At 38.4% G+C, this 25,967-nt stretch overlaps 3 protein-coding genes across 3 annotated transcripts in view; 1 reads left to right on the top strand and 2 right to left on the bottom strand.

The window, feature by feature from the left end:
- The window catches only part of dpys (dihydropyrimidinase), a 33,066-nt gene extending 30,039 nt beyond the window's left edge, over positions 1 to 3,027 (top strand). The window contains exons 9-11 of the mRNA XM_036538931.1: positions 152 to 359; positions 913 to 1,036; positions 2,838 to 3,027. Coding sequence (XP_036394824.1) covers positions 152 to 359; positions 913 to 1,036; positions 2,838 to 2,923 — 418 coding nt within the window. The 3' untranslated portion in view covers positions 2,924 to 3,027. The remainder of the gene's footprint in view (positions 1 to 151; positions 360 to 912; positions 1,037 to 2,837) is intronic.
- A 2,586-nt stretch (positions 3,028 to 5,613) lies between these two features.
- LOC118785062 (dendritic cell-specific transmembrane protein-like) lies at positions 5,614 to 10,730 on the bottom strand. The gene is made up of 3 exons (XM_036539590.1): positions 9,843 to 10,730; positions 8,435 to 8,770; positions 5,614 to 5,649 (listed from the first exon to the last, which is right to left on the bottom strand). Exons 1-3 carry the CDS (start codon positions 10,728 to 10,730, stop codon positions 5,614 to 5,616), a joined length of 1,260 nt encoding a protein of 419 aa, XP_036395483.1.
- Positions 10,731 to 14,973: 4,243 nt separating this feature from the next.
- LOC118785061 (dendritic cell-specific transmembrane protein-like) lies at positions 14,974 to 25,561 on the bottom strand. The gene is made up of 4 exons (XM_036539588.1): positions 25,368 to 25,561; positions 18,198 to 19,262; positions 16,543 to 16,875; positions 14,974 to 15,036 (listed from the first exon to the last, which is right to left on the bottom strand). Exons 2-4 carry the CDS (start codon positions 19,245 to 19,247, stop codon positions 14,974 to 14,976), a joined length of 1,446 nt encoding a protein of 481 aa, XP_036395481.1. The 5' UTR covers positions 19,248 to 19,262; positions 25,368 to 25,561.
- Between the last annotated feature and the right edge of the window lie 406 nt (positions 25,562 to 25,967).

The following is a 25,967-nucleotide window of genomic DNA, read 5'->3' as shown; positions in this document are numbered from 1 at the left end:
CTAATAATGACGTTCAAACTTGTAATTACATGTACGTAATGACTGACATTTTTATGGTAAACTAATTCAGTTTTGTTTTCCTTTGATGAATATCCCTTTATGGTTTGCCCGTTCCCTCTCTGGTTGACTGTATGCATGCCTGTTTTCACAGGACAATTTCTGCAAAGACGCACCACCAGGCAGTCGACCACAACATCTTTGAGGGCATGGTGTGCCACGGTCTTCCTGTGGTGACCATCTCCCGTGGGAAGGTGGTGTACGAAGAGGGGGTCCTGCAGGCCGCTCCTGGTGAGGGCCGCTTCATTGCCCGACGGCCCTTCCCAGAGTTTGTGTACAAGCGTGTGAAGCAGAGGGAACAGGTGAGAGTCCCATCAATTCTCTGATCTCCCAACAGAAATATACAGTATGAGCTTCTGGTCACTCACAGTGATTTCTGACACAAAAATGAATAGCCAGTTCTTACAATTTGGAAGATAACTCATAGCTTGTGAGAGATTCTCCTGCTCTGGGGCTGAGGACCTGCTCTCCCTTTAAGGTTTTTTACATAACACCTAGCCACAGGCCAAGGTTGTTGACCCCCCCCCCCCCCCTATTTAGATATCATAAACAGGGAAAAGAAAGAGAGAGGTGGGGTGGAGGAGTGATGCAGAGAACAGCTGACATAGAAAGGAAGTCATCAGTAGGATTTTTATAGCTTTGGATGGGATCAGTTGGTCTACCTTTGGTAGACCAACTCCTCCTGAAACTTTGTATGGAATAATACCAGAAAGGGCGAACTGGTGATGTGGAAAGAATTCTTGGTCTCTTGTTCATTGGCTCTAACACCCGACTGCAAGATCACTCAAAATGGAGGGAAGCAGTGAACCGTTGTGGACTGTTTTAACTAACCCTGTGCTGTAATTTGCTATTCAGGTTGGGAAGCCCACTCCAGTGAACAGAAAGCCTTATGAGGGTGAAGTCATTTCCATATCATCACAGAATGGGACCGCAAGGCATGGAGGACGGGACCTGCACCAGTCCTCCTTCACTCTCTCAGGTAAGGGGTCACCCCGAAACTGTAATGTTGGGTATGAACCCCTCCCCGCCCCTAGCATAACTGAATTTTTGAACTAGAAATTGTGTCAATCTGCCAGTCACATTTAATCTTCTTTTATGAAAAATGCTACAAAGCACTGTTGAATGTTTTGCATGTACTGTATGTAATCCTCAGTGTGCTTTGTGCTTAAATGTTTGAACATGTGCTTATCTGTTGAACATTCTTTTTATCCAAACATAGGTATAAAACAGTTTGCCTGTTAGCTAGTGACACAAATCTGTCGTGGTCCTTAGGGCTGGGCGATATGGACCAAAATCACATCTTGGTATTTTTAGGCTGAATGGCGATACACAATATATATCTCTCGTATTTTCTACGAAGTGGGCTAAATGTTCAGTTGTAAGTCAAAACCATATGTGAGGTGTCACAAGCACTTTTATTAAAACAGACTGTGATCAAAATAAAATGCAAAGACAGGGTTTCCTTCCCTGTTTGAAAATATACAGCTGCAAGACATGTAAATTAAAATTTATATAAAATAAATAGTCTATATTAAATAAAAATAGGCCTATCTCTGAGAATGCTTCTTCAGTTGTTTTTAACAACAATAACAGACTGATTAAAATAGAGTACAATTACAGGTTTTCCTCTCCTGCTTAACAAAGCACAGCTGTGCAAATAACAATAAAAATGTAAACAGAAGAAATATAACAACATGCCTACTCTGTTTGAAAATATACAGCTACACAATATAGCAACATGTATGAATATATATATATATATATATATATATATATATATATATATATAAAATAAATAGGCTATATTAAATAAGAATAGGTTTATGCTGGTAGCATTTTCTGATAAAGTATTTCAGATTATCGAAATAAGATACCTGTAGGTTTATGTTGGTTGCACTTTCTGATAAGGTAATTCAGACTATCAGAACATTCTATACTTATATCCTGGTAGTCTTTTCTGATAAAGTTTTGAATATCAAAATATGCTACTTAAAGTTTTACGTTGGTATTGATTAGAGTGTGTTGATGGACAAATTAGACTACAAATTTACATATCAGCATGTAAACTAGACTGTCGAAACACATACAATTTGTCCATCATATAACTGTAAGTAGGCTATGCCTATTATTAAAATTTACTTGACAGCATTTTCGAAATTGCTGTTGGATGAATTAATGAAAACAATAATGTAATTAGCTTAGAACCATTTTCTGATAAGGCAGCGTTTCCCAAACCTCTGCTGGAGGACCCCTTGTCCTGCATGTTTTAGATCTCTCCCTGCCCCAACACAGCTGATTTAAATGATCAGTTTGTTATTAAGCAGCTTCAGGAGTTCATAATGAGTTGATCATTTTAATCGGCTATGTTGGAACAGGGAGAGGTCTAAAACATGCAGGACATGCGGTAGTGCTTCCTGATAGGGTAGCAAAGATCCATAGATATGACTATCAATCTACACTATGGTAGGACATTTCGATTATTCGATAAGGTAGGACAAATCGACACCGGGTTTGCGTGCAGACGCAGAGGGAGAGTGGGGGCGGGGTTGCGCAGAGAGTGTGAGAGAGGAGAGATGCAAACATTGGCACTGCTTTACGGAAGAAACAGGCTATGTAACGCAACATCAAACTATAATGATATAAATGGTATTGTCTCATCCTATATCTCGTTTGAAAATATATCGATATACCTTAAAAAGTCAATATACCGCCCAGCCCTAATGGTACTAGCTCTATTGTTTACCGCCATGGGAGGGTGACTATCTTGTGTGACATTTCAGGAGATGATGATGGTGTCTCCAGTCCACCCCACTCATCTAAACGAGTGCTAGCGCCCCCTGGTGGGAAATCCAGCATTGCTTTCTGAATGTGTCAAACAGAATCTGATGACACACTGTGCCTTTCAATAAAGTATATTTTATAACTGTTGCTTGTAATTTACAGTGATATGATTATGATTGTCACCATGCTGCAAATACCAGAACTTTTACTTTCTTAAGACCTTTTAGACCATGACTTTGACTTTTTTGATGCTGACAGCATCATTTGTATGTTTGTTGAAAATCATAAATTAATCATTGTCATAACTGTGGTTAAGACTTTTCTAAAGTATCCTCATATGAAAAAATACTGTACTTCCATATGCTTTCCTTTCCTAGTCTCTCAGAGATGGAGAGAAACAAAACATTGATCAAGGCGTCTCTGCTTTGAAAGCACAATATATAAAAATTAATGTATTAAAAATTACAAGTAATGTATTAATAAATATCTTTGCCTTAAAAGACCAATGCATTAAAATAGTTGTATTTTTTTCCCCAAACCTGTATTTTATAATTTTTTTTTCAAACCTGCATGTGTATTATAGTGCAGTCTGCTTTCATCCTTTATTTTTGTGGAATCATATTTTATACATTCTTAGCATTTAGCCACATTCCACCAGGTTACTTCAGGCTTGCTCTCCTCAGTGTTGCTGACAAACACCACAGCGCACAACCAACCTGATTCTTATTTAATGGGTTTGCTGGAGTGGGATTTTCAACCCCAGAGCCATTTCAGGCTTAATGCAAGTTAATCAAGGTTTCCAGGGGTCAGCGTCAGAGACTGAGTCAGCCCCCCTCCCGTCCACATGCGACTGCTGACTGTGACATCTCTCATTTGCTGTTCGGCGTCAGGTGGAACTGGGAGTTAAAAAAAAATAACAATTAACTGAATCCTTTGAAGTTTTTGTTAGATCACAGGCAGGGCCGTGAGATGAATCCGTGTATGCAGGTGTATTGCGATCAAAGAAATAATCGTGGGATTGCACGAAAATCACCCAGCAGGTTTTGCCATGTAAAAGCCATTTCCTTTGTCCCTTGCTGGGCCTTAAATGGCATTTTCTTCCTTTATTCTGGCCAGTCAGTATTCCATTATGCAAACTGGGAAGCAATTACATTGACTAATGTTAACATCCTTATAATTTGATTTCCATATTCTCACACTCTTTTGCATTGTCAGAATGTTTATGTAATCTCTGGTCTTTGTGATCTCCTAGTTCACTATGATATCCACAAAAACCAATTTAAATGAAAGAAACACACATGGCTCTTCTCCAGAATCCTTTAAATATTATGACATGTCAAAGACAAAACTAGAAGCAGTGAATATTTGGTAAATTTGACATTCTGAAGTGCGACAAAATATGGTGTGTATTGCCAGGATGAGATCTGACTAGGAATTATCCCTGGCATAATTATTTTGAAAAATGACAGCAGCTCAGATGTGCTTGGCTTTTTAAAATAGACATTTAAATAAGAATAGATAGGTTTAGAGGTCTATGTATCCTTATTAAGAGAACTGCCTCATGCAGCAAAGCAATGCTTATCCAACTTTCAATATGCGTGCATGGCAATATTTTGAGAGAAAATGTTCTGCAGATGTATGTGCATGATTGGGAAGTGAGATATAAAATGGAAACGTTAGCAGTACATTTTCTACCTCTTAACTTTTCCCAAGTGATGACTATGCTTTATTACAGAGTAGATTTAATGTCACTTTTGCTTATTTGGGTTTTAGTGTATCATCAGGAGTGTGTGTGTGTCTGTGTGTGTGTGTGTGTGCGTGTGTGTGTGTGTGTGTGTGAGCACGTATACATGTGTGTGTGTGTGTATGTGTGTGAGCACGTATGCATGTGTGTGTGTGTGTGTAATATATAACAATACATACTCTAAATGAAAAGTAATAAACCATTTATTTATACCCTTGCTCAACTGTGCAATTTGTTGTTTTTATTGCTGTAATAAGTTAAAAATGAAAAATTGTAATACTGCTACACTCACAAGTCTGCTATTTTGGCTGACACTTTGTCCTCCTGGCTTAATGGGCAAGTCCATCACACCATTGCAAACAAATGAATTTGTGATCACATGTTCACACTCATCACCAACACAATTTATTAAACATCATCACTGTCATTTAAATTTACATACCAGATAACACAAACCAGATGGTAGGGATATGCATTTTGATTCATTTGATATTTGGAGGTTCTGTGGCTCCTGAGATCAAATATTGAAATGAGAGAACCCAGAGCACTTCATGAGCCCCAGTATTTGTGTGTGGCTGCCAGAGTGCACACAAATCTGCATTCAGCAACCCTCTCAGGCAGGTAAATTGGTATTATTATATGAGGGGGGGTGAGGGGGTCATACTACTGACAGGAGAATAAATCTAGATTCTTGTGTATTTATTAACAAGCATTTAAACACTGATCCAAGTGATCAAATATTCTACTACAAATGACATGGTGGTTACTATAGTGATTGAATAGTCAGTCTCATCCCAAATAGATGTTATATTGGTTATGCAAAAAAAAAAAAAAAAATCTATAAAAAGAATGTGTTTAACCTATGCAATTGCTCTATAAAATGCAAGATGCATACTGTTATTTACAAACACAGAAACCTTGATCTCCTAATAAAAAACCAAATATCAAGTGTTGAAGCCTAGGGGTATAAAAGCAAGTTTAAATTATCATCAACGTTCTTATTATTGTGTCAGACTCTGATAAGAAATGCATTAGTATTTGAGAAGGCTGATAGCACACTGGCTGCACTGGTGCGAGGAGATAAGTCTTAGAAACAACACCCACCCCTGCTGCAAGAAGGGATTCATTTGCATATTGTTTCAAAAATAAAAATATGCAAATTGGGAATCCCGTCGTCATGGTGAGGACAAGGGTGACCAGCGAAGCAAAAGAGTTGCATATTTCTTGTACATGTGAGGGAAATGTCATGTACTCGGTTAGCATTTCAATTCACTTACAATACCCCATTTCCTCATTCATTTCAGTCCAATGTGGGAGCAAAATGGGTGAAAATTAGGAATTATTGGTTGAATTGTTCACACTGATTCAGTGCTATTTGGACATGTGAGTGAGGTCATCAGAGAGAATGCAGAGTTTGTTATGAGCATTACAAGTATACTTCAAGTATGCACACAGTAAGAAAGTAGTCTCCACCTGCATCATACAGTATATAGTGCATATCAGTATATATATATATATATATATATATATATATATATATATAGTGGTAAGGCTAAATCCACTGTAATCCACTGGTTAAGTCTTTTCAATGGACTTAAATAATGCTGTAGTGCCTTAGGTCCATGCCAAATGTAAATGGTGCCCATGTCTGGATATATGTAGATTATGGTGGCTGTTATCTTTTCAAAGATAAATAAATAGAACAGTCATGATGGAATTTAATTTCAAATTTCATCACAGTTACTTTCATGTTATCTACCCTTTTTTGCTCCATTTCACTTCTTAAGTGAAAGTGAGCAGAGGAAGAACATGCCCTGAAGTTTTATTTGTATCAGCACCTTTGCTCTTTTTTTTTAGGTGTTTGGACTTGAGACAGGTGATGGCAGTAGGCTACCCGGAAAAAGCCAACTCAAAGATTGCCAAACATTTTTAGCTGAGGGAAGGGAGTTTGCACTGGGGGACAAGATGTGAGGAAGTGGCTTTGTGTTAACTGCTGTTTATTACACTGAAATGTCTTCACAATTCAGTTTTTACTGCAGTTCCCATGTTTTATAGATAAATTAAATTACTAACCTAGTACCATATATATAAATTAAGATGGACGATGAAAACAGAAACACACAGAGTGAAAACACAATTTACAGCAGAAGCTTGCACAGTCTATATTCTTACATTTGTAATCATGACCTAGAATGATTTTGACGCCATAGTCAATACATGACATCTGAGTTGTTAATAAAGTTAATTGCTTGTTTTAGGTGAAAATGATGATGGTCATGGTTCATATCTGTGAGATATGAAAATTATTTTATCTTATGAACAGCATGATTGCCTTTAAATTTTTCATGCATGTCTTGCATTTCCTTCATAAATATGCTGTTAATCTCTGCAAAGAGATTAGGTGACTAAACTGTCAGAATGCAAAATGGAGCAGTATGTTTACATTGCCATGCATTGCAGTGTATAATATTTCTTATTGATTGTGTAATAAAAGTACACATTATTTTTTACTGAAATTATTTCAGCTCATTACATTTTTGTGAATAGTGCTGTGCAGAAGCTTCTGAGTGACATGTCAAATCACTGAATCGCTCAATCAATTCGGGTCCCTAGTGGTGATTACAAATACCATGGCATTACCGGGACACTTCAAAAACATGTGCTGAATAGCAAGAATTTAAGATTCTTGCATAAAGGAGCAATTATAACAATACAAGAGATGTTAATGTTACCATAGCATAATATCTATTTTTAATTACAACATTTGTACCTAGCATCTACTTTTCATGCACATTAAATCATATTCAAAGGCATTTTGTCACAATCATGATCACATGATCTGTAATGATATAACATGATCTGTTGCCTTCCTAGAGAGTCTCCTCCTTCTGATGATCACCTCATTTCGATATCACCCTCCATTCGATTCCGGAAGAATAATGGACACCAGAAGCTCTTCTGTACAAAGAGAATCATGAATTGTAAGCCTTTTATAATGATCAGTAAGAGATGACCATTACATTATATCATTTAAATTTACATTCCTTTACTTGGCAGATCCTTTTATCCAAAGCGACTTACAAGTGAGGCGGAGTACAACACAAGCAAAAAACCACAAGGAGTCAACAATATTAGAAGCACTGCATGACCAGGTTTCAGTGGTTGGCCAGACAAGGTACAAGCTGGCTCGAAGAAATTACGAGTGCATTAAACCATTAGATTACATTTTCTTCTTTTTCAAAAGGGAAACAGTTTTGAGACATGAGAAATTCCTTTAGGTGGTAGTGTTTCAGGTGCTCAGGTGAGAGCAGAAGAGTTGTGTCTTCAGATGTTTCTTGAAGACAGAGAGGGACTTGGCAAAATGGAAGAATTGTGGAAGTTCATTCCACCATCAGGGGACAATGGCGGAGAAAGTTCTGGATAGTGATTTTGTACTACAATGTGACAGGCCCACCAGACAGCATTCAGTAGCAGAGCATAGTCGTCAGGAGGGAACATAGACTTGTAGTATTGTTATTTAGCAGAGGATCTTATCCAAAGCCACCTACAATTTTATTCATTTATGCAGCTGGATATTTACTGTGGCAATTGTTGTACCTTGCTCAAGGGTACAACAGCAGTGCCCGCCAAGGTCTCCTACTGGCAACCTTTTGGTTACGAGCCCTGCTCCTTACCACCACACCACACTACTGACCACACTAGTAATGATGATGCATCAAGAAGCATACTTCATAATGTAACACATAGCGTAGTCGTTCATTAATAACAGGTGAACACCTAACAAGAGCATATCCTGAATAAGATGCTACCATTACAAATTTAAATACAAACATGCAGTAAGACAGGACCTACCATAAACCCGAATGACATCAACTCAGTTTTCAGAGCCCCGAGCTTTGACTTCTCTCTCTTCCGGAGGATCTTGGCGTGCAGGTACTCCACCCTCTCATCCTCATTGTCGCCATAGAACTGTGCGGAGACAAGCAGCTTTAGCTGCAGCAGTTTGGGAGACAGCAGGCCCAGGACGACCAGGATGGCGAGGATCACAGAGAGGAGGACAAGCGTTTCAGAGAGCAGCAAATGGGGCTCAGGAAGGCACTCCTCCTTGAAGAGGGTCAGGATGAAGCTGAAGTCGTTGCTCTTCTTCACACCATCGCCAATAGCAATGCCCACTATTTGATCCTGCTGCTGTGGAAACAGGCATGTGAGGGATTGGGAAGGTGTTGTCACAGTCAGTGGTATGAGTTTCAATCTGCACACCTGACCACCTCAATCATAGGTTGATTGTCTCTTAGTCTTTTTATATAAATATCTCCACAAAGCAATGCTTTCAGCAAACAAGATGATGACAAAATGTTACCTGCACAAAATACTTATTTTCTACATCAGTACAAATACTCACAAAATATGTCTGCCACTAAATTTATTGATATCAAAATCAACCCAACAAATTCTTCACTGTAACTTCACCCCATGTTTTTTCAACGTACCCTCTGAAGAGACAAACTGGAAATGTGATCACACCTGTACTTTCTCAACTACAGTTGATGGTATTAATAGAGAAGATATCACATACGGTGATACTTTAAGCCATTTTAGACTTTGATGTGGACCTAATTCAGCAGATATCCATTAACAGCAGACCTAGCCTTTTTATAGTCTTGTAGAGAATATATGCTTTGCACATATCAGTAACTTATTTTTATAATTTTAGTTTCAAGAAAATATATTTCATTCATTCATTTGAAGTTTAATTTTTGCTGTACACTTTGGGTTAGAGTGACACTACCATGCTCATGACCATTTTGAATGCTTGAATGATAGCTTAGTGGAACAGTAGGAGCTAAAGCTGGTAAGGAGCTAACGAATCAAGACTAGGGGATTTTAGGCCTACATTTTATTCCTGATAGTTGATACCACACATTTTATTGTTTAATTTATAGACATATATTTTAGAAATATTTGTGCTGTCTGATATTTAATTGTAAATCTTAGCGATTCTTGCTACAATGGTTGTCTTAAGATATATATAAAAAATATAAAGATATAAAAATATTGTAGACACCATATGCAATATATTTCCTATAAGTAGACTTACTTCCACATTCATTATCAAAGTAACCGGAAATGGGTCTGTCTCCTCTAGGTGCTTTTTGGTGATCATAATAAGCCAGTAGAGAAGGGCATCAATGCCAATGAACAAAACCCAAGTTAGACAATGGGTGAGAACTGGAACGTAGAACTTTATCATGGCTCTCACTTCCTTGATTCTCAAGCGAGGTGAAGGAATGGTGATGTAGCGTTTGGCTTCCTTTTTCGTCAGGGGGAGGATGTAAGGCTTCCCCTCAGCCTTCTGCTTCTCATCGTATTGAATAAACCTGCTGGTGATGAACGCGTTCTCATATTTTCTGTTGTAGTAGTAGCTTCTCAGGTACAGCACCGTGAAGACTATGAGGAGAAGAAAACCCAGCGCAGGGAACACCTTCTCACTCACAGATGACACAGTGTTCATCACAGCCAGCATGTGTTCAGCCGTTTTGTTGAGTGACCTCTTTGCTTGTTCAAGTTTCTCCTCTGCTTCTGCTGATTCTATTTTATGGCTAACATTAAATTCTGGGCTGAACTTGACCATGCCAAGGTCAGAAACCCTGCTGATTTCTTTATCAACCCAATGTAAAAGGTCAAGATATTTTTTTAATGCAATGCGGTTGATGGAGATGCTGTTCTTCTCAAGGTTGCATATCATGCTTGCGGCTAGACCTTTAAGGTTGTTGAACGCATTCCGAATGTTCCCGAAGACAACCAGAGCGGTCCCAGCACTAATGAGCAGGTTCCTCCCTTGCTGCATGCCGCAGGCGATCAGGAAGAGGATCCCCGCACAGCGGACACGTTTGGAGAAGAATTGTGCAGCTGTCACAACTATGGTGCACGCGCCCGCAACGGCGCCTGATAGCACTGCGTCGTACCTCAGAGAGTAACGGAGGCAGAGGAAGAGGAGAGTACTGTAGGCAAGGCTAACAGTGAAACAGGCGACAAAGTGAAGGAGGTGGTGTCTCCAGCCCATCCTGCGACCAGACGTATAGAGCATCACAAACACAGCCCAGGACTGAACCAGGTGCTGTGTGAACCGCCCAGCTTTGAGTGGCATCATGGGAAACGTCTGATGGAATGAGACAAAAAAAGTCGGTAGTCTTATACAAGTGAAGGCCGCTCCAATAGTCAACGACAACAGATATACCTTGCTGTCCCAGGTACAAGGATGGAAATAATATGAGAAATGTACATATAATAGCTGATATCTTTCAGAGGGTCAGTTAAGGCCTTTGTTCAAACTAAAGCAATGCATTTTGTGCTTACTGTACCTCCGCATTAAGGCTTTGAGAAATTGCTTCATGCTTTTCTATGTTTCAAAACATTGTTCATTTCAGAGACTAACACCAAACTAACATTCCATAATAAAAGAAGAAAGTTATGTGTTTAAAGACAAATATTTAAAACATAACTTAACCTCTAACAGCTAACTACTTAGCAAGTAAATAGTAATTGTGATTGCTAAAACAAACTGTGCCGATTATGAGGCATTGGTGAATACACAGAAATCCATGATTTCACTGTCAACTGTCATTTTCTGTTGCTAATCATTTAATAGTGAGCTTCCTTTCTATATCATCTGTATTAATTCTGTGGACACACCTATGCCAAGTACCTTATAAAGCATCAGTGCGCAAGTTGATATAAGGCCATATGGATGATAGTGCATACACAAAAAATGTCAGACCACATTTGTGTCACAAGTGACAGTAATGCAAAATGAAAATGCAACTTAGAGGCTGCAATGTTCAATTTCAAAAACCTGCCTACTACTAACAGTGCATAAGTCAGTACAATAATAATAATGTTACCCCTGCTAGCCCTCATCCACTGCCCACAGTATCTTAACAAGGAAACGATGAAGTTGTACACCCACTTCATTTTTTATGTTACTGGAGTCCAGAACTTCACGTCAGACCATTATTGGCAGCAGCAAATGTAGTGTTGCGCACAAAAATGTGCAGTGAATGCATCTTTTAGCTACTGTAACTAGCAACACAGTTATGTTGCTCAAGTCTCAATCCTGGAAATTTCTGTGGCTAGTAATGCATTTTTCTGCCTCATGAGTGCAGTGCAATTATAATCATGCCCAAATCCTACCTTTGTCCTTTGTTTTCACAAAGGAGGGCAGTTTTTCTGTGAGACTGCTGCTTCAGGTGCTCAGACAAATAAACCTTAACTGTTGAAATAAGTACTTATGTCAGTGGCAATTTTTTTCTCTTTTCAATTATTTGGAATCAATACAAATAAAATTTTCGTAGGTTACTGGGTCCTTAGACACCCTACAGATTTTTACAGAACTGACTCCCCTCCAACGAACAGCAAAATCTTCATTCACCACTGTGACTAACGAGAGAGAGAATGTCTCTGAGTGATGTCAGTTCAAATGACTACGTGGATCCGGGTTGAAGTGAGGGGCTTTTCATGTGAAGTTTTTGTTTAGGCTTCCCCTTTTTGTTTATCAAAACCAGTCTTTGTTCTAAAGTATGGTTCTGAGCAGTTGTTTCAATCTCACACTTGGTTTCTGTCTGTATGTGCCCATGGCAAGATTCAAGCTGCTGCTAAATATCTAAGACTGTTCCACTGCTGATTAGCATTCAGACCATTCATAAAATTCCTTTTGTTGCCTTTATCGAATTTAAGAGCAATACATTTGTAGTAGCACAAACAAGAATTACTTTTCCACTGAAAAATGCAACATTCAATTACATTCATAAATGCACAGTATATTATATATACAGCATGTTAAGAAGAATGGAAAGAACTATCATATTTGCTGCCCAGACAGTGCCAAACAAAGAATTCCCTGGTGGTCATTTTTAAATTCTTAAAAAAAAAACAAAGAAAAAAAAAGCTCAAACTGAAATTAATAAATAATTTTTAAAATAAAAACTATTTTGAACTATTTTAAATGTTAGCTTATATTGTAAGTGCACTGTGTCTGTAATCACATATCACCTTTTTGCAGTTAAGCACTTCTGGTTCATTTTTCTCAATATGACATTTTCCTTACAAGTAACCATACAACTACATTAGTCATAGTAAAATTAATTGTGTCAATTGTTTTGTTCCATAAAACTTACAAATTCCAATGTTAAGCTAATGCAATGAAAAAGCAATGATACCAAAAATAAACTTTTCATACTTATCAATTTATGGTGCTCTTCCTCTTCACAATGAATTCTCTGAGAAAAGTTACTAAGAGGTCTAACTATATATCCACCCCTGTTTAGTCTCTTAATCAGATTTCCTTTACCAGCAACATGAAACTAAAACATGCTTATCATTTATGACAGGGTTTGTTTCATAGAGGAAAATAAATGTGTAGATTATTTTTTTAAAAAAACCTGCAATGATGCATGAAATCAAGAGTTTTCCCAATTGAAAAAAAAACAATTAAATACATTAAATACTCACACTCACACTTTAAAATCAGTAACCAAAAAAAGTAATTCAACATATGTTAACAGTGACTTTGAACAAAAAATGTGATCAGTGATGGCATGGTGGTGACTCATCTGTTCAGACCAGAGCAAAAGCTCTGCTTTCTGATTTAAAAAAAGAAATATGTGACTCACTTGTGAAATGAAGACCATGTGTGTTGCGTATCCCCCCCCCCCCCCCCCCACCCCCCCCCACCCACCCACACACACACACACACACACACACACACACACACATTTTCTTCCTGTAACTGAATCTATGTGTATAGGTTGGTCAACTTAAACATCAGTTTTGTTTGATTTTTCACATCTGTCATTTCTCCTCCCTTCTTCACTAGTAATTTTCCGAGTCATTTGACCTTGGAACTGGTGAGGTGAACCATAAGTGTATCAATGCAATATAACATTCACCAGTACAGTGAAATCTGCCTTAAGTTCCTTCCTGAGTCGTTAAAGAAATGAAATACTGTGTCAAAATTCATTACTCAAAAGGCATTGTGATTTGGGTCTGAATATTGAATCTGGGCCTTAATCTACCCTACAGAAGATAAAAGAACTTAAGCCATGCATGCGTTTCTTCTCTGTTTCTTAACATAATAATTTATAAAAGTTTACTGCAGTGATAAGGTTTAGCAAACATAAATGGCATTTGTTCTTTTTTAGCAAAATGCTAACAGTAGTGAACAGTTTAGGGTTTAGCAGTTATGAATTGTATTTAGGCAATGTTATACTGTTGTTTCCAACTTGAAGAAAACACTCCTGTGATCAGTTGTTGGTATAAAAAACTGCAAATGCAAAATATAAATATTAATAAAAATGATAAACCTATTTCTATTATGAGAGTAAAACAACTGAAAATAAGAAACCAGAACAACGAGCGTGACGCAACACCTTGTGATGAGGCAAATTTCTGTCGTTCTGAGTTTTTTTCTTTGCAGTTTGAAGAGGAAGGGTGCCTAGAAAAGCCAAAAGTTCAATCAGCTGAAACCAAGAAGTCTGGCGAACAGCAAGCATGATGCAGGGCATATGATGTGTGGTTAAACCCACTAAACACCATCAACATGTTCTTCTCTACAGTGACCACATGACGTGAGTGGCTTTGTATTATTCTTTTGCTTTCATTATTTAGGTGCCTCACGTATTTGTTACATTATCAGTTATTTGGATTCATCATGTTAAACTGCATCTGCTTTTTCCATATGTGCAGGCATAAATATGCAATAATAAGAAATCCACATCACCTAAAATTAGCAAGTCTTGAGCTTCTGTTTGCTTCTTTTTTCTAGTTGCCACAGAGGCTGCCTGATTTAGAGTGTTGTCTGCGAGATTGCTACATGTTTGTGTTTGAGGAAGTCAGACAGTGAGGCCACAGTGCATGCAAAGCAGACACTGGTGTAACTCAGTATAAATACAGTCTACCATAATGCCCTGTGCCACAACATGTGCAACGAAAACCTGAGGAAACTCCTACTGCATTCTAATGTTGTTAGATTATTGAAGATCCACAAAAACGTCCTTTCTATATATCTGATTGAATCTCTGTTGTAACATCACCATAAAAGCCCCTCTAAAGAACAACAGACAATAAAGTAAGCATTCTTTAAGTAAAGTGGGAGGAGATGGACACAATTCTGAAAATTAATAGTTCCTACAGTACTACAAATTTGTTGCACTATAGTATGAATGCCATTTTCCTCAAACAGTAGATTTCCATAACATGTCAAACACTGTTAAAATGCCAAGCTTTTCATTTCACAGTAAACACTACCATTTAATTTACATGCATTTCCACATGAATTAGAATAGCATTTCAAATTATTAAACATCTCTGTGTTGAATTTTTCCCCAAATGAAGAGTCAGGTTAGTTCAATCTTATCGTCCTTTCTGTTGCGGAAAAACACTGGAAACCAGAAGCTGGGCTGAAAAAAGAAAGAAAGGATTATTTAAGATAACTTGTTCTGTCCTTTTGACATTGCAAACAGCAATCACTTTTGTAGGGTTATCTTGACAACCAATCAGTCATTCGTTTTTCAACCAATCATTGATCATGGTACATCAGGATGGACAATCTGTAGCAGAAGTGTCATACATAGATGTGCCAAATAATAATAATTTGTAATCTCTCACAGCATAACAATATTCACATGCTGAAAGTAAAATAAACCAGGTGTTAAATTTTAACAGCAATACCATGGTCATTTTGATTGTACTTTCTACTGTATGTATCACTTTAATGCAAATTAGGACTACATGCATTTTAGTAGCTGAGTCCATCTGATTGACATTTCTACGAACTGCTGACCGACAGTATCAGTATTTAGTATCACAGAAAATATTTTATGCATATATGGTTATATGTTGAACTTCCTCTATATTGACTTCTGCAATGACTCAGTAAATTTGACACATTTCCTGGAACTCTTAATAATTCCATTTCTTTTTATGTGTCATGTAACTAACTCTGTGTTTCAAGGCCCTTAAAAGCATAACATTCATTTAGGAAATACAGAGAAATATCGGTTGCCTTTGGCATTAAGTTGACAACTAGGCCTACCTCAGTGATAACTGAGGCTGAAGCTGAATAAGCATTTAAGCGTTTAAGTTCTGTATGAGCACTAAACACGCTATTGAAGTCTGATCTCATTTTCACTGCTAGTGGCTTTGGCTTCTTTCAGATTATAACTACAGAATTTATGACATGTTCCAAATGGAAGACAAACCAGTTCTCTGTCAAAAATATTGAACCATTTCGGTTATGGTACAACTTTTCACTTGGTACAATTTACATATCTTTATGTGTAAACGCATTATGTTATACTTGCAATAGCTAATAAACATAACTGCTGTTTTTCTTTTCAATGAACTATATTTCCTCACATCATATGAAATTAGTTAGCCCATGACAGGAATGTACAGTGTAACAGCAAGTATTTATCTGTAAGTCTTTATCTCTAAGTGACAGTAAAGGAGAAATGTTAAATCCAGGGATAAGTCTCAAACAGCAGTGTAGCGAAGGGCGAGAGCAGTCACCCCACCCAACCTTGAACCCGGGTCTACAGGGTACCAAACATGCAACTTTGACCGCAACGCCAAAGAGCCAGGCTCGTTCGTATGGCAGTCAGAGCGCATACTCAACCGTAGTGACGGCACTCCGTCACAAGCAGAATTGAAGAAAGCACTTTACCAGTGTATTAAATAAATCGTTTTGGTTTAAAATGTAGAAATAAGAGTTGGGCCAACGGTTAGGGCTTGAAGCATTGAGATGAATATGAAATTCTATAAACAACAAACATGTAGTATACATTAGTAACAACACAAGATGCGGATCATGTCAGTCAATGTGATAATTACCCAGTGATCAAATATGGATAACTTGCTCTCATGTAATAACATATTCCCATTGTTTATATTCAAAGAACACAAACCTTTCTCACAAGTGCTTTCAGAACATCTCTCCTGTCCTTTTGCTTTGTCTTCGCCCTCTTCCGGAGGATCTTGGCGTGCAGGTATGCTACCCTCTCGTCTGCGTTATCGCCGTAGAACTGCGCAGAGATGAGCAGCCTCAGCTGCAGGAGTTTGGCAGACAGGAGGCCCAGGACAACCAGGAAGAGAAGGATGATGGACAGCGGTACAAGAGACTCATGTAGCAGCAGTTGGGGTTCAGGAAGGCACTCTTTCTCAAACAGGTTGACAGAGAAGGAGAAGTCTTGCTCTTTCTTCATCTCTTCAAGAGAGATGCCAATGAAGGATTTGTCTGTCTGCAACAAATGCAAGAACATACAGCGTGTGAGCTAACAGTGTAAAACAGTATTGCAGGTTGGATCACTTCAGCCGCTTTTTGATTTAACCACAATGAGTATGAGTTTGAGTAATGATTTGAAGAAATCCCTTCTCTGATTTCTTGGGAACTTTTTTTATGCATCTCATTGATGACCACAGTCATGTTGCAGACAAAAGGAAGAACCTGATTAAATTCAATGCTCAAAGTGAGCCTATGACTAACCATTCCACAATTAAGTTGATCTTGTGTCTGTGATACACATTCAGAAGTTCAAAAACATCACTCATTCAGGATCAGACTTGAATACGATACTTTAGAGGAGGTAAAACCCTTATTGTACAACTGTAGATAGACAGAACATAGATAGATAGGCATCAGCTTAATGACTTATTATAGCTTATCGACTATACTGAATATGCAGGCTGTCACCTGCATATACAGAGATGCTGCAACCCTGATTTATCTGTTTTTTTCTGCACGCTTAATTTATAGCTTTGTATGAGTATTACTATGCTGTAAAAAAAAAATCTGACGAGAACAATCCAAGAACTGACATATAATCATACAACAGAACCAGGGGCCAGATAGAGAATAGCTGGATGTAATATTGCATATATTTCATATCATGAGAAATTTTGTTGATGACCTCTTTATTTATTGGTTTAGGGATTCGTGGACATGCCAAAGGTCCTAGGGTTAGCTAAAGTTAACTGGATCAAAAGCTAGCCAGTGAATTGGTATAAATTGGAGTAAATTATGCCAATCAGACCATCTTCCAGTAACATAATAGAAAACACAATAACCTGTTAGCTTGCTGGCTAGCCAAGAACAACACAAAGACAATAGACAGTCTCTACTTTATGGAATTCCATGCTTACAACATTTACAACAATGCCACTATTAGTTGTTTTACAACACAAAATCCATATTATTGACTTGAGAGGCTGGGGAGTAACAATCAGGTGCAAGGACAGAGAAAGACAACACTCAAAGACCACAGATGCACTTTGCATTTATCTCCAAGAGCTTCACCTTCTAAATTGTACTTGATTGTAATATTGTACGAAACTGTACGTACTGAGGACATTTGAATTAAGTACTTTGAACAAGGATACAACAGCAGTGCTCTAATGGAGACTCAGATCAGCAACCTTTGGGTAACAGGCCTGGTGGCTTACCACTATACCACACAGCTGCCTAATCAACTTTGCATTGTGGGTTATATTGCATTGTGCATTGTGATTATATAGAATAATGGCCTTTGTCACAAGTTCAAGAGGCATGCAATGCAACACTTACTTTCACACTCATTTTCATAGGAACATGGAATGGCTCTATCTCCTGTAGATGCCTTTTGACGATCATAATAAGCCAATAGAGAAGGGCATCCACACCAATAAAGAAAACCCAGGCAAGCAAATGGGTGAGAACTGGAATGTAGAACTTTATCATGGCTTCCCCTTCCCTGACTGTCAGGCGAGGTGAAGGAATGGTGGTGTAGCGCTTGGCTTCCTTTTTCGTCAAGGGGAGGACGTAAGGCTTCCCCTCAGCCTTCTGCTTCTCATCGTATTGAATAAACCTGCTGGTGATGAATGTGTTCTCATATTTTCTATTGTAGTAGTAGCTTTTCAGGTACAGCACCGTGAAGACTATGAGGAGAAGAAAACCCAGCGCAGGGAACACCTTCTCACTCACAGATGACACAGTGTTCATCACAGCCAGCATGTGTTCAGCCGTTTTGTTGAGTGACCTCTTTGCTTGTTCAAGTTTCTCCTCTAAGTTCTTTGATTCAGCCTTCGGACTAATATGAAAATCTGAGGTGAATCTGACCACCCCAAAGTCTGTAAATCTTTTCAGTAGGTCCCCAACCCATTTCAGCATTTTAACATAATTACTGAGTGGTGTGAGCTCGATGGAGATCCTCTTTTTCTCTAAGTTACACAGCATGCTTCTGGCCAAATCTGTAAGGTTTCTCAATGTGTTTTGAAAGTTCCAGAAGACCACCAGGCCAGTTCCAGCAGTTATGAGCAGGGTCCTTCCTTGCTTCATGCCACACGCGATCAGAAATAGAATCGAGAAGCAGCGAACGCGTTTGGAGAAAAACAATGCAGCTGTTGCAACCACCACGCAGACCCCTGCAATGCTGCCTGACACCACCAGGTCATACTTCAGAGCACAGTAGAGGCAGACGAAAAGAAGGGCATTGAAGGCAAGGCTGACGGTGAAACACACAAAGCAGTGGAGGAGGATGTGTCTCCAGCCTTTCCTGTGACCGGATGTGTAGAGCATCACAACCATGGACCAGGCCTGAGCAAGGTGCTGCATCAACCGTGTGCTTCGAGCCCACATCTTGGAGACCAGTGTCTAAGAGAATAAAACAAAAGCATTTCATAACATGCCATGAGGTTGGGCAGCCCTCAAAGGCAAAAAAATATACCTTCAAGTTTTAATTTGCATCAATGGCTGAATTGATTAGGAATTGTGTCAACTTTTGTCCCCTTTTGGGAGCCAAATTTTCTTGCCTTTTTCAGACTCAGTTGTGCCATTGCCGTAAGAGCAATTTATTTGGGCTACAGAAGAACCCTGTTAATATCATCTCCTGTAATATTGCAACCCTTTTAATGTGTAATTGCCTTAAACGACCACCTATCAATCAACACTGGTTTCAGTTTTAACCTGTCCTTTAGGTATATAGTTTTAAACTAACTGATATAACTAATAACACTGCTAGCCGTAGAAACAGGGAATAGACAATCAAGTCAGAAGGGTAATGTTGCAAAATAAAAGATATCTTCAGCTAAACTCTTTAGCAAGCTTGTCATATCTGCAGCAAAAGTGTCTGCTTGTCCACTAAACTCAAAGCACTTAATAATGTGCACCTTTTTAGAACAAAGTCAGACTTTGGCTCATGTGTACCTCTGATTTTGAGGCTTTTCAAAACATCTCAAGTGAGCTGAGTTGTGTGAACCACCACCAGCTAGCAATATTCTTTTGCTAGCATTACTAGCGTATCGAGGTAAATTATGCTGAATCACTGGTTATGTTTCCATCAGCTTTCCTGGAGTCAAGATCTGAGAGCTGATATGGAAAAGCAGTGTAAAAATCAGAATGAAGAGAAGTGTAGCTTGCACTTAATTCTGAGAGTTTCATCTCCCTAAATTTAACTCACTTTTAAGTGTTGCACATTTATGCGCTAGCCATCTGTTTCAGTTGTCTTTAAAACATTTAAATGTTTTAAGATAACTAGCTTTTTGGTGTCACCCCTGGGCAATAAAATCTCACTTTCTCACCCACTGAATGTTCTGTATTTGTTTTGCATAGCAGAGTGGATATGAAATGGGTTACATAGCACTTGTGCGATGCAGTCTACTGATTCTGTAGTTGAACAGAATGCATGCACAAATGACAAAGGGATGGCAAAGACCACTTTCACGTGGCCTAGCTAGTTACATCAATATTCATATTAGGATACTGTGCAACTTAAAAATATGCATGGTTTCCCATATGAGATCAATTTTAATGTTGACTTCCAAAATTTATTTGAAACTGTTTAAATATGCCTGTCTTTACAGCTGTGTTTTTTCTCGCATGTTTTACACAGAAAAACAGGCAACATTACTGCAAAACAGGATCACTGAAAAACATGTATAAGTTGAACTGATCCCAATCTATAATTTAAATTGTATGTGATTTTGTGGTATTTTAACTATTTTGGTTGCATTGTAAATCTAATATTAAATTATTTAAAAGAAACAAACATCTGCAGGACATGTCAGAACTTAATTTGATTTATTTGATCAATTTAACTTAATTCAATTATGGCCTAGGTTTTCTGATATAAAACTGGAAATATGTTAATTGGCAAGATTGAATCCCACATTTTATAGGTCCTGCCACGATGATGATGAGATAGAGAAATGAGAAATGAAAAATGAGACCATGAGTGTACAATGAGCGTTCATGAACGTAGCATAGTCATTCATACAAAATGTCATTTTAAGCTCTCACTGGAAAAACCCTATCTGCAGACTGAAGTGTAAAACAACTCAATTTCCTTGAATTGCATGCCATCAGAGAGGAAGTGTTTAGTTTCTGTGCTTTATTTGCACCTCTCTTTCACCATTAAGTGATAAGATACATGGGATCGGAGAAGAATTAATACAATGATCGTACTGTAATTCCCTCCACTTAAGATGTGGAGTATAAAAACAATGACTGTAAGATTACCATTTCACTTTGAACCTGAGTATTTGTCTATGAAGTGCCTGAAAAGGAAGATCTGGATAGAAATTACACATTTAGTGCTCATTTTTAGACAGAAAAGCCAAAATCATTTTATAGCACAGACATACACTATATGGAAAAAAGTATTTGGCCACAGGGGCGTCTGCAGGATTTCATTTTAGGGTACGCACGCACACACACATCGAGAGGGAGCTGAGAGGGAGAAACGCCACTGATTAATCAATAATTAAATCTGGCCTACCTATTTGAAGTTTACTCTCCTACTCCCGGTCACATCGAATTGTTTGAGCACTTCCTCACAGACCTTTGATCACATAGCCTAAAATATTTCCGGGCATTCTAAAACGCTTAACATGGCTGAATGTTCCAAACTGCGATTAAAGATCACCAAATTTCTCTCGGACATCTCTTGTCAGAAACACTTCCTCCTGTCAAAAAATCTAAGCCGAAATCCTAGGAGTATGGTCGTTATCTCACGTTAAGCGTTTTCCTCTCCATTAACGCCCACAATAAGGAAAAAGCTTAACGTGGCTTAATGTTCCAAAACGGCGATCAATGATCACCAAATTTGTCTGACATCTCACATGTCATAAACACTATCTCCTATCAAAAAAGCAAAACTGAAACCCAATGAAAGGGGTAACTATCTTGCGTTAATCCGTTTCTTCTCCATTGACCCCCATTATAAGGAAAAAGCTTAACATAGCATTATGGACCAAAACAGCGACGTATCAGGACTACACTTCTCTAACGTTTCTGATCATGACCACGTTCGAGAACCAATACGACGACCCCATGGGTTTAATATAAACACTGAAGTTTTCCCCATAGGAACCAATTATAAAGACCCTGCTTGCGGCTGGCCTACAGTTGGCCTATTGGGAATATCTTAACGCAAATTTTCATAATCTGTTAGGACATCACTTGAGCTACAACCTACACTGGGATGGTGATCAGCAATGTGTAGGCCTACTGTTGCAATAAGGAACATTAAGGCTTTTCTGCCATAAGAAACAAGCTTAACGTGGCTTAATGTACCTATAAACATCTATCAAAGAAGACCAAATTTCTCTCACATAACTCTTCTCATAAACACTTTCACATATCAAAGAATCAAAACCGAAATCCAAGGAATATGGTCATTATCTTACGTTAACATCACAGTTTGCTGTTTGTTTTATAGCTAGGCAACTTTTTCAGTGTGCCGCAAGATAGCTTTAGCTTGCAAGCTAGCTAGCTAGTTGATACACCTAGAATCTACCTAGATACACCTAGTAAGCTAATTTCTACTTCAATAGAAATTGAAAAAAGCACAATAAATTCCAAATGCTACTAAATGCTCACGCTATTACGTGCAATCCAAAAATGGTCTATAATTTAATTCTGTCAGACACAATTGTGTCGTCTTTTACATATAATATATATTACATATTTTTTATATTTGGCGGAAAAGCTGGCGCAATAATGTGCCGATCTCCATCAGATACATTATATAGGACGTTAGCTTGGTACCTAATATTACTCGTTGTATAGATTTGCCCCGTTTGTGTGCTTCGTAGCTATAATTGTGACAGTAGAGTGGGCTGTGAGCGTTCATTTCTCGCCTTAAGAATATGATATGCCTGCCTTTTCCTGGGTTACGCCTTTACCAACAAAGCGATTGGCCGTTTGCTGTAAAAGCGGGACTTCCGTTAATGCAACCGCCACTCGGAGCGTTACGGGCAATACCATTAATATTTCAAGGAGTGGTCTGTCTTCTCCTTTTTAATGTCTCTGACACACCACTCTCCCTCAATTTTCAATTTCAAATTTCAATTCCAAAGAGCTTTATTGGCATGACAAATATACACATAGCTACACATCTCTGTCTGTCGTGGAGCGCTCACAAAACGGAAATCTCATGGTACGCACTGTGCGTACAGCCGTACAGCTGCAGGCGCCCGTGTTTGGCCACACCTGTTTTTCAGGGTTTGGACTAGGCCCCTTATCTCCAGTGAAGGGCAATCTTAATGCTTCAGCATACCAAGACATTTTGGACAATGCTATGCTTCCAACTTTGTGGCAACAGTCTGGGGAAGGCCCTTTTCTATTCCAACATGACTGTGCCCCAGTGCACAAAGCAAGGACTATAAAGACATGGTTTGATGAGTTCGGTGTGGAAGAACTTGACTGGCCGCACAGAGCCCTGACCTCAACCCCATCGAGCACCTTTGGGATGAACTGGAACCGAGAGTGCGAGCCAGGCCTTCTCGTCCAACATCAGTGCCTGACCTCATAAATGCTCTACAGAATGAATGGGCACAAATTCCCACAGAAACACTCCAAAATCTTGTGGAAAGCCTTCCAAGAAGAGTGGAAGCTGTTATAGCTGCAAAAGGGGGACAAACTCCATATTAAAGTATATGTATTTGCATACAATGTCATTACATTGTAATGGTCAAGCGTCCGTATACTTTTGTCCATATTGTGTATATGTGCACATAAATGTGAACAAAAAGTTAGCCACTTCATTCTGACAGTACCACTTATAAAGTTGTACCCAACATTCATGTTCAGAATCCAGAATCCTTAACATCTCTTCATTCAATATTTACCTTGCATCACATCAACTTTCAAATGGTTTTCCTAAACATGTGTGTGTTGTGGACTGTTGAAGGCTTCTAGGTACGGCTCCAAGCCACATGGCATTATCCCTGTTTCGCCTGTGTACCCTCTGATTGCATCCCACTCACCACTCCAAAGTCAGCCTGATTATTGATGTCTTATATTTAAATTTGAAACTCACTGACTCTGCATAGGAGCAACCAGATTGACTGATTGGGTTATAGAGGGTAATATACAGAGGACTTATAGAGGTGAATTTTCTTGAAGTCTTTCTTTAATGCTGAAAATTCCAAGCTCATCAATAATGTTTCAAAAGTATTTAAATATTTCAAAATAAAGGGGAAAGTGGATTTTTCCTACAGCCTTTGTTATATTTCATCATATTACTTTCAGCTTATTTCAAAGATATTCAGTTCTAGGTAGTGAAACTCTGCTGTATGTATATTTAATTGTACTCACTCTTAAGACGATTAACATACAGACCAGTCATATCAATCCTGTTAAAGTTGTCAATAAATATTAAAATACTACAGAAACTGTATATAAAGTGTGGGTGGTGGCAGAAGGTTTCCACTGTGGCACAACCCAGTCAGAATTTTACATGCTGGTTTGGATGTGTGTCCTTCATGACTCAGTTGTTTTGAATGATAGCCTTTGATAACAGAGTGACAACTAAACTGTTTTTGAAATTAAACTTCAAAATCAAATATCAAGCAGCAAATAAATTTCGTCATCTTCTAAAAGTGTACAAGAGCACAGAGTTGGGCAGATTCACTTTTCGGGAGTAAATAGATTCATTAACATACTACATTAAACTTTACTTCACCAATGGTATTCCCCCCTCCTGGTTTTGATGTGCACTGAAACACAGTCAATAGGCCTATCGGTCACACTAGCCTACCACTGTTTACAGCACGCAACAAGCTAAGTGTGAACAACACCGCCCACAGCTAGTTCCTACTCCCAGAACAAAATGTACGACTATCTTCCTTGATTGCAAAAGAGCAATCACTGGCTTGAACATAGAACAATGTCCATTTGAGCAGAAATAAACAAATATATCAATCTGTGCTCTAGTATAGGCTTTATAGATACAGCAGCTAGGAATGGTCATCACAAGCTTTCCCTAAACAAGGTTAAGCAAATTAATACATTCCACATATAGTAGTGACAAAAGCATTCTAACTTTTTTGGCAATTGAAAATAAGAAGAAACATTAGTCTCCGTAAATCATTATGTCAATATCAGCGTCATCTGTTTTCATGTTTATGAAAAAAATAAAATAGCTCAAAGTATTCACAAATTTTAATATAGGCTATTAGCTTCTTACTCGCTCTATAGTATGTCTGCTGCAAGTTAACGCCAGTAAAGTGCGATGTGTGACAATCGTTATCTAGCCCGCTGTGAGCTGACAGTTCGGGCTCTTATACCGTTAATATTTTACCACCAACTAGTATCTATTGTTAGCTGTTTACACTCCAAAAGCAATGAACGTATCTAATATGATGAAATAAAAGCAACGTCAAATTATATTCGCCAGTTAAGGCGGTTCACTATGTGAGGTTAGCTGGTTTTGTAAGCGGCTTCTCTTTGACATCTCTGGATTTTACTTTTACTTACATAGTAGGAGAGTCCATCAGCACTGGGAGTGTTCAGGCCGTTTGATCAGTCTTATCGTAATATTTAATTCCCAATACTTAAGTGCACAAGATCGTGTTTCCTACGATCTTATTACCAAACTATAAGCGCATGTATGTCGACATTATTTTATTGGCTTATGTGAGGTCATACGAGCGACCATAATTGCGCCTTTGAGGGCGCTACACTTTCTAAGTGGCTATCAAGCAGGCTTGATATTTTGCCTGACTCTTGTTTCGTCTTGGGTTTCACAAGCAGTCTTTGTATTTGTTATGTGTGTCAGTTTTAACTTGTTGAAGTCAAAGGTTGAATTATCCATACCCATTGGCAGGCAATTCGATTTCTCTTGATTTTATGTCATATATCAGTAGTATTTTTCTTCAGGTTGCTTTAGTGTAAATTATATGGCAGAAATCACCACAACGAAATCAGTTTAGTCAATACAAAGAGAACACTTAACATGCATAGGTAAATGGCCATGCAATTGCGTGTCGCACGTTTTGTGCGCGAGGCTCAACAAAAGTCTGTGAGCAAACAACATTCAGAAAACACGTGCTTTTTGTGACTGTTTAAATGACAGAA

The sequence above is a fragment of the Megalops cyprinoides genome, chromosome 10 (genome assembly GCF_013368585.1).
Source record: "Megalops cyprinoides isolate fMegCyp1 chromosome 10, fMegCyp1.pri, whole genome shotgun sequence".
Taxonomy (NCBI): domain Eukaryota; kingdom Metazoa; phylum Chordata; class Actinopteri; order Elopiformes; family Megalopidae; genus Megalops; species Megalops cyprinoides.
This window is presented reverse-complemented; position numbering and strand designations above follow the sequence as displayed.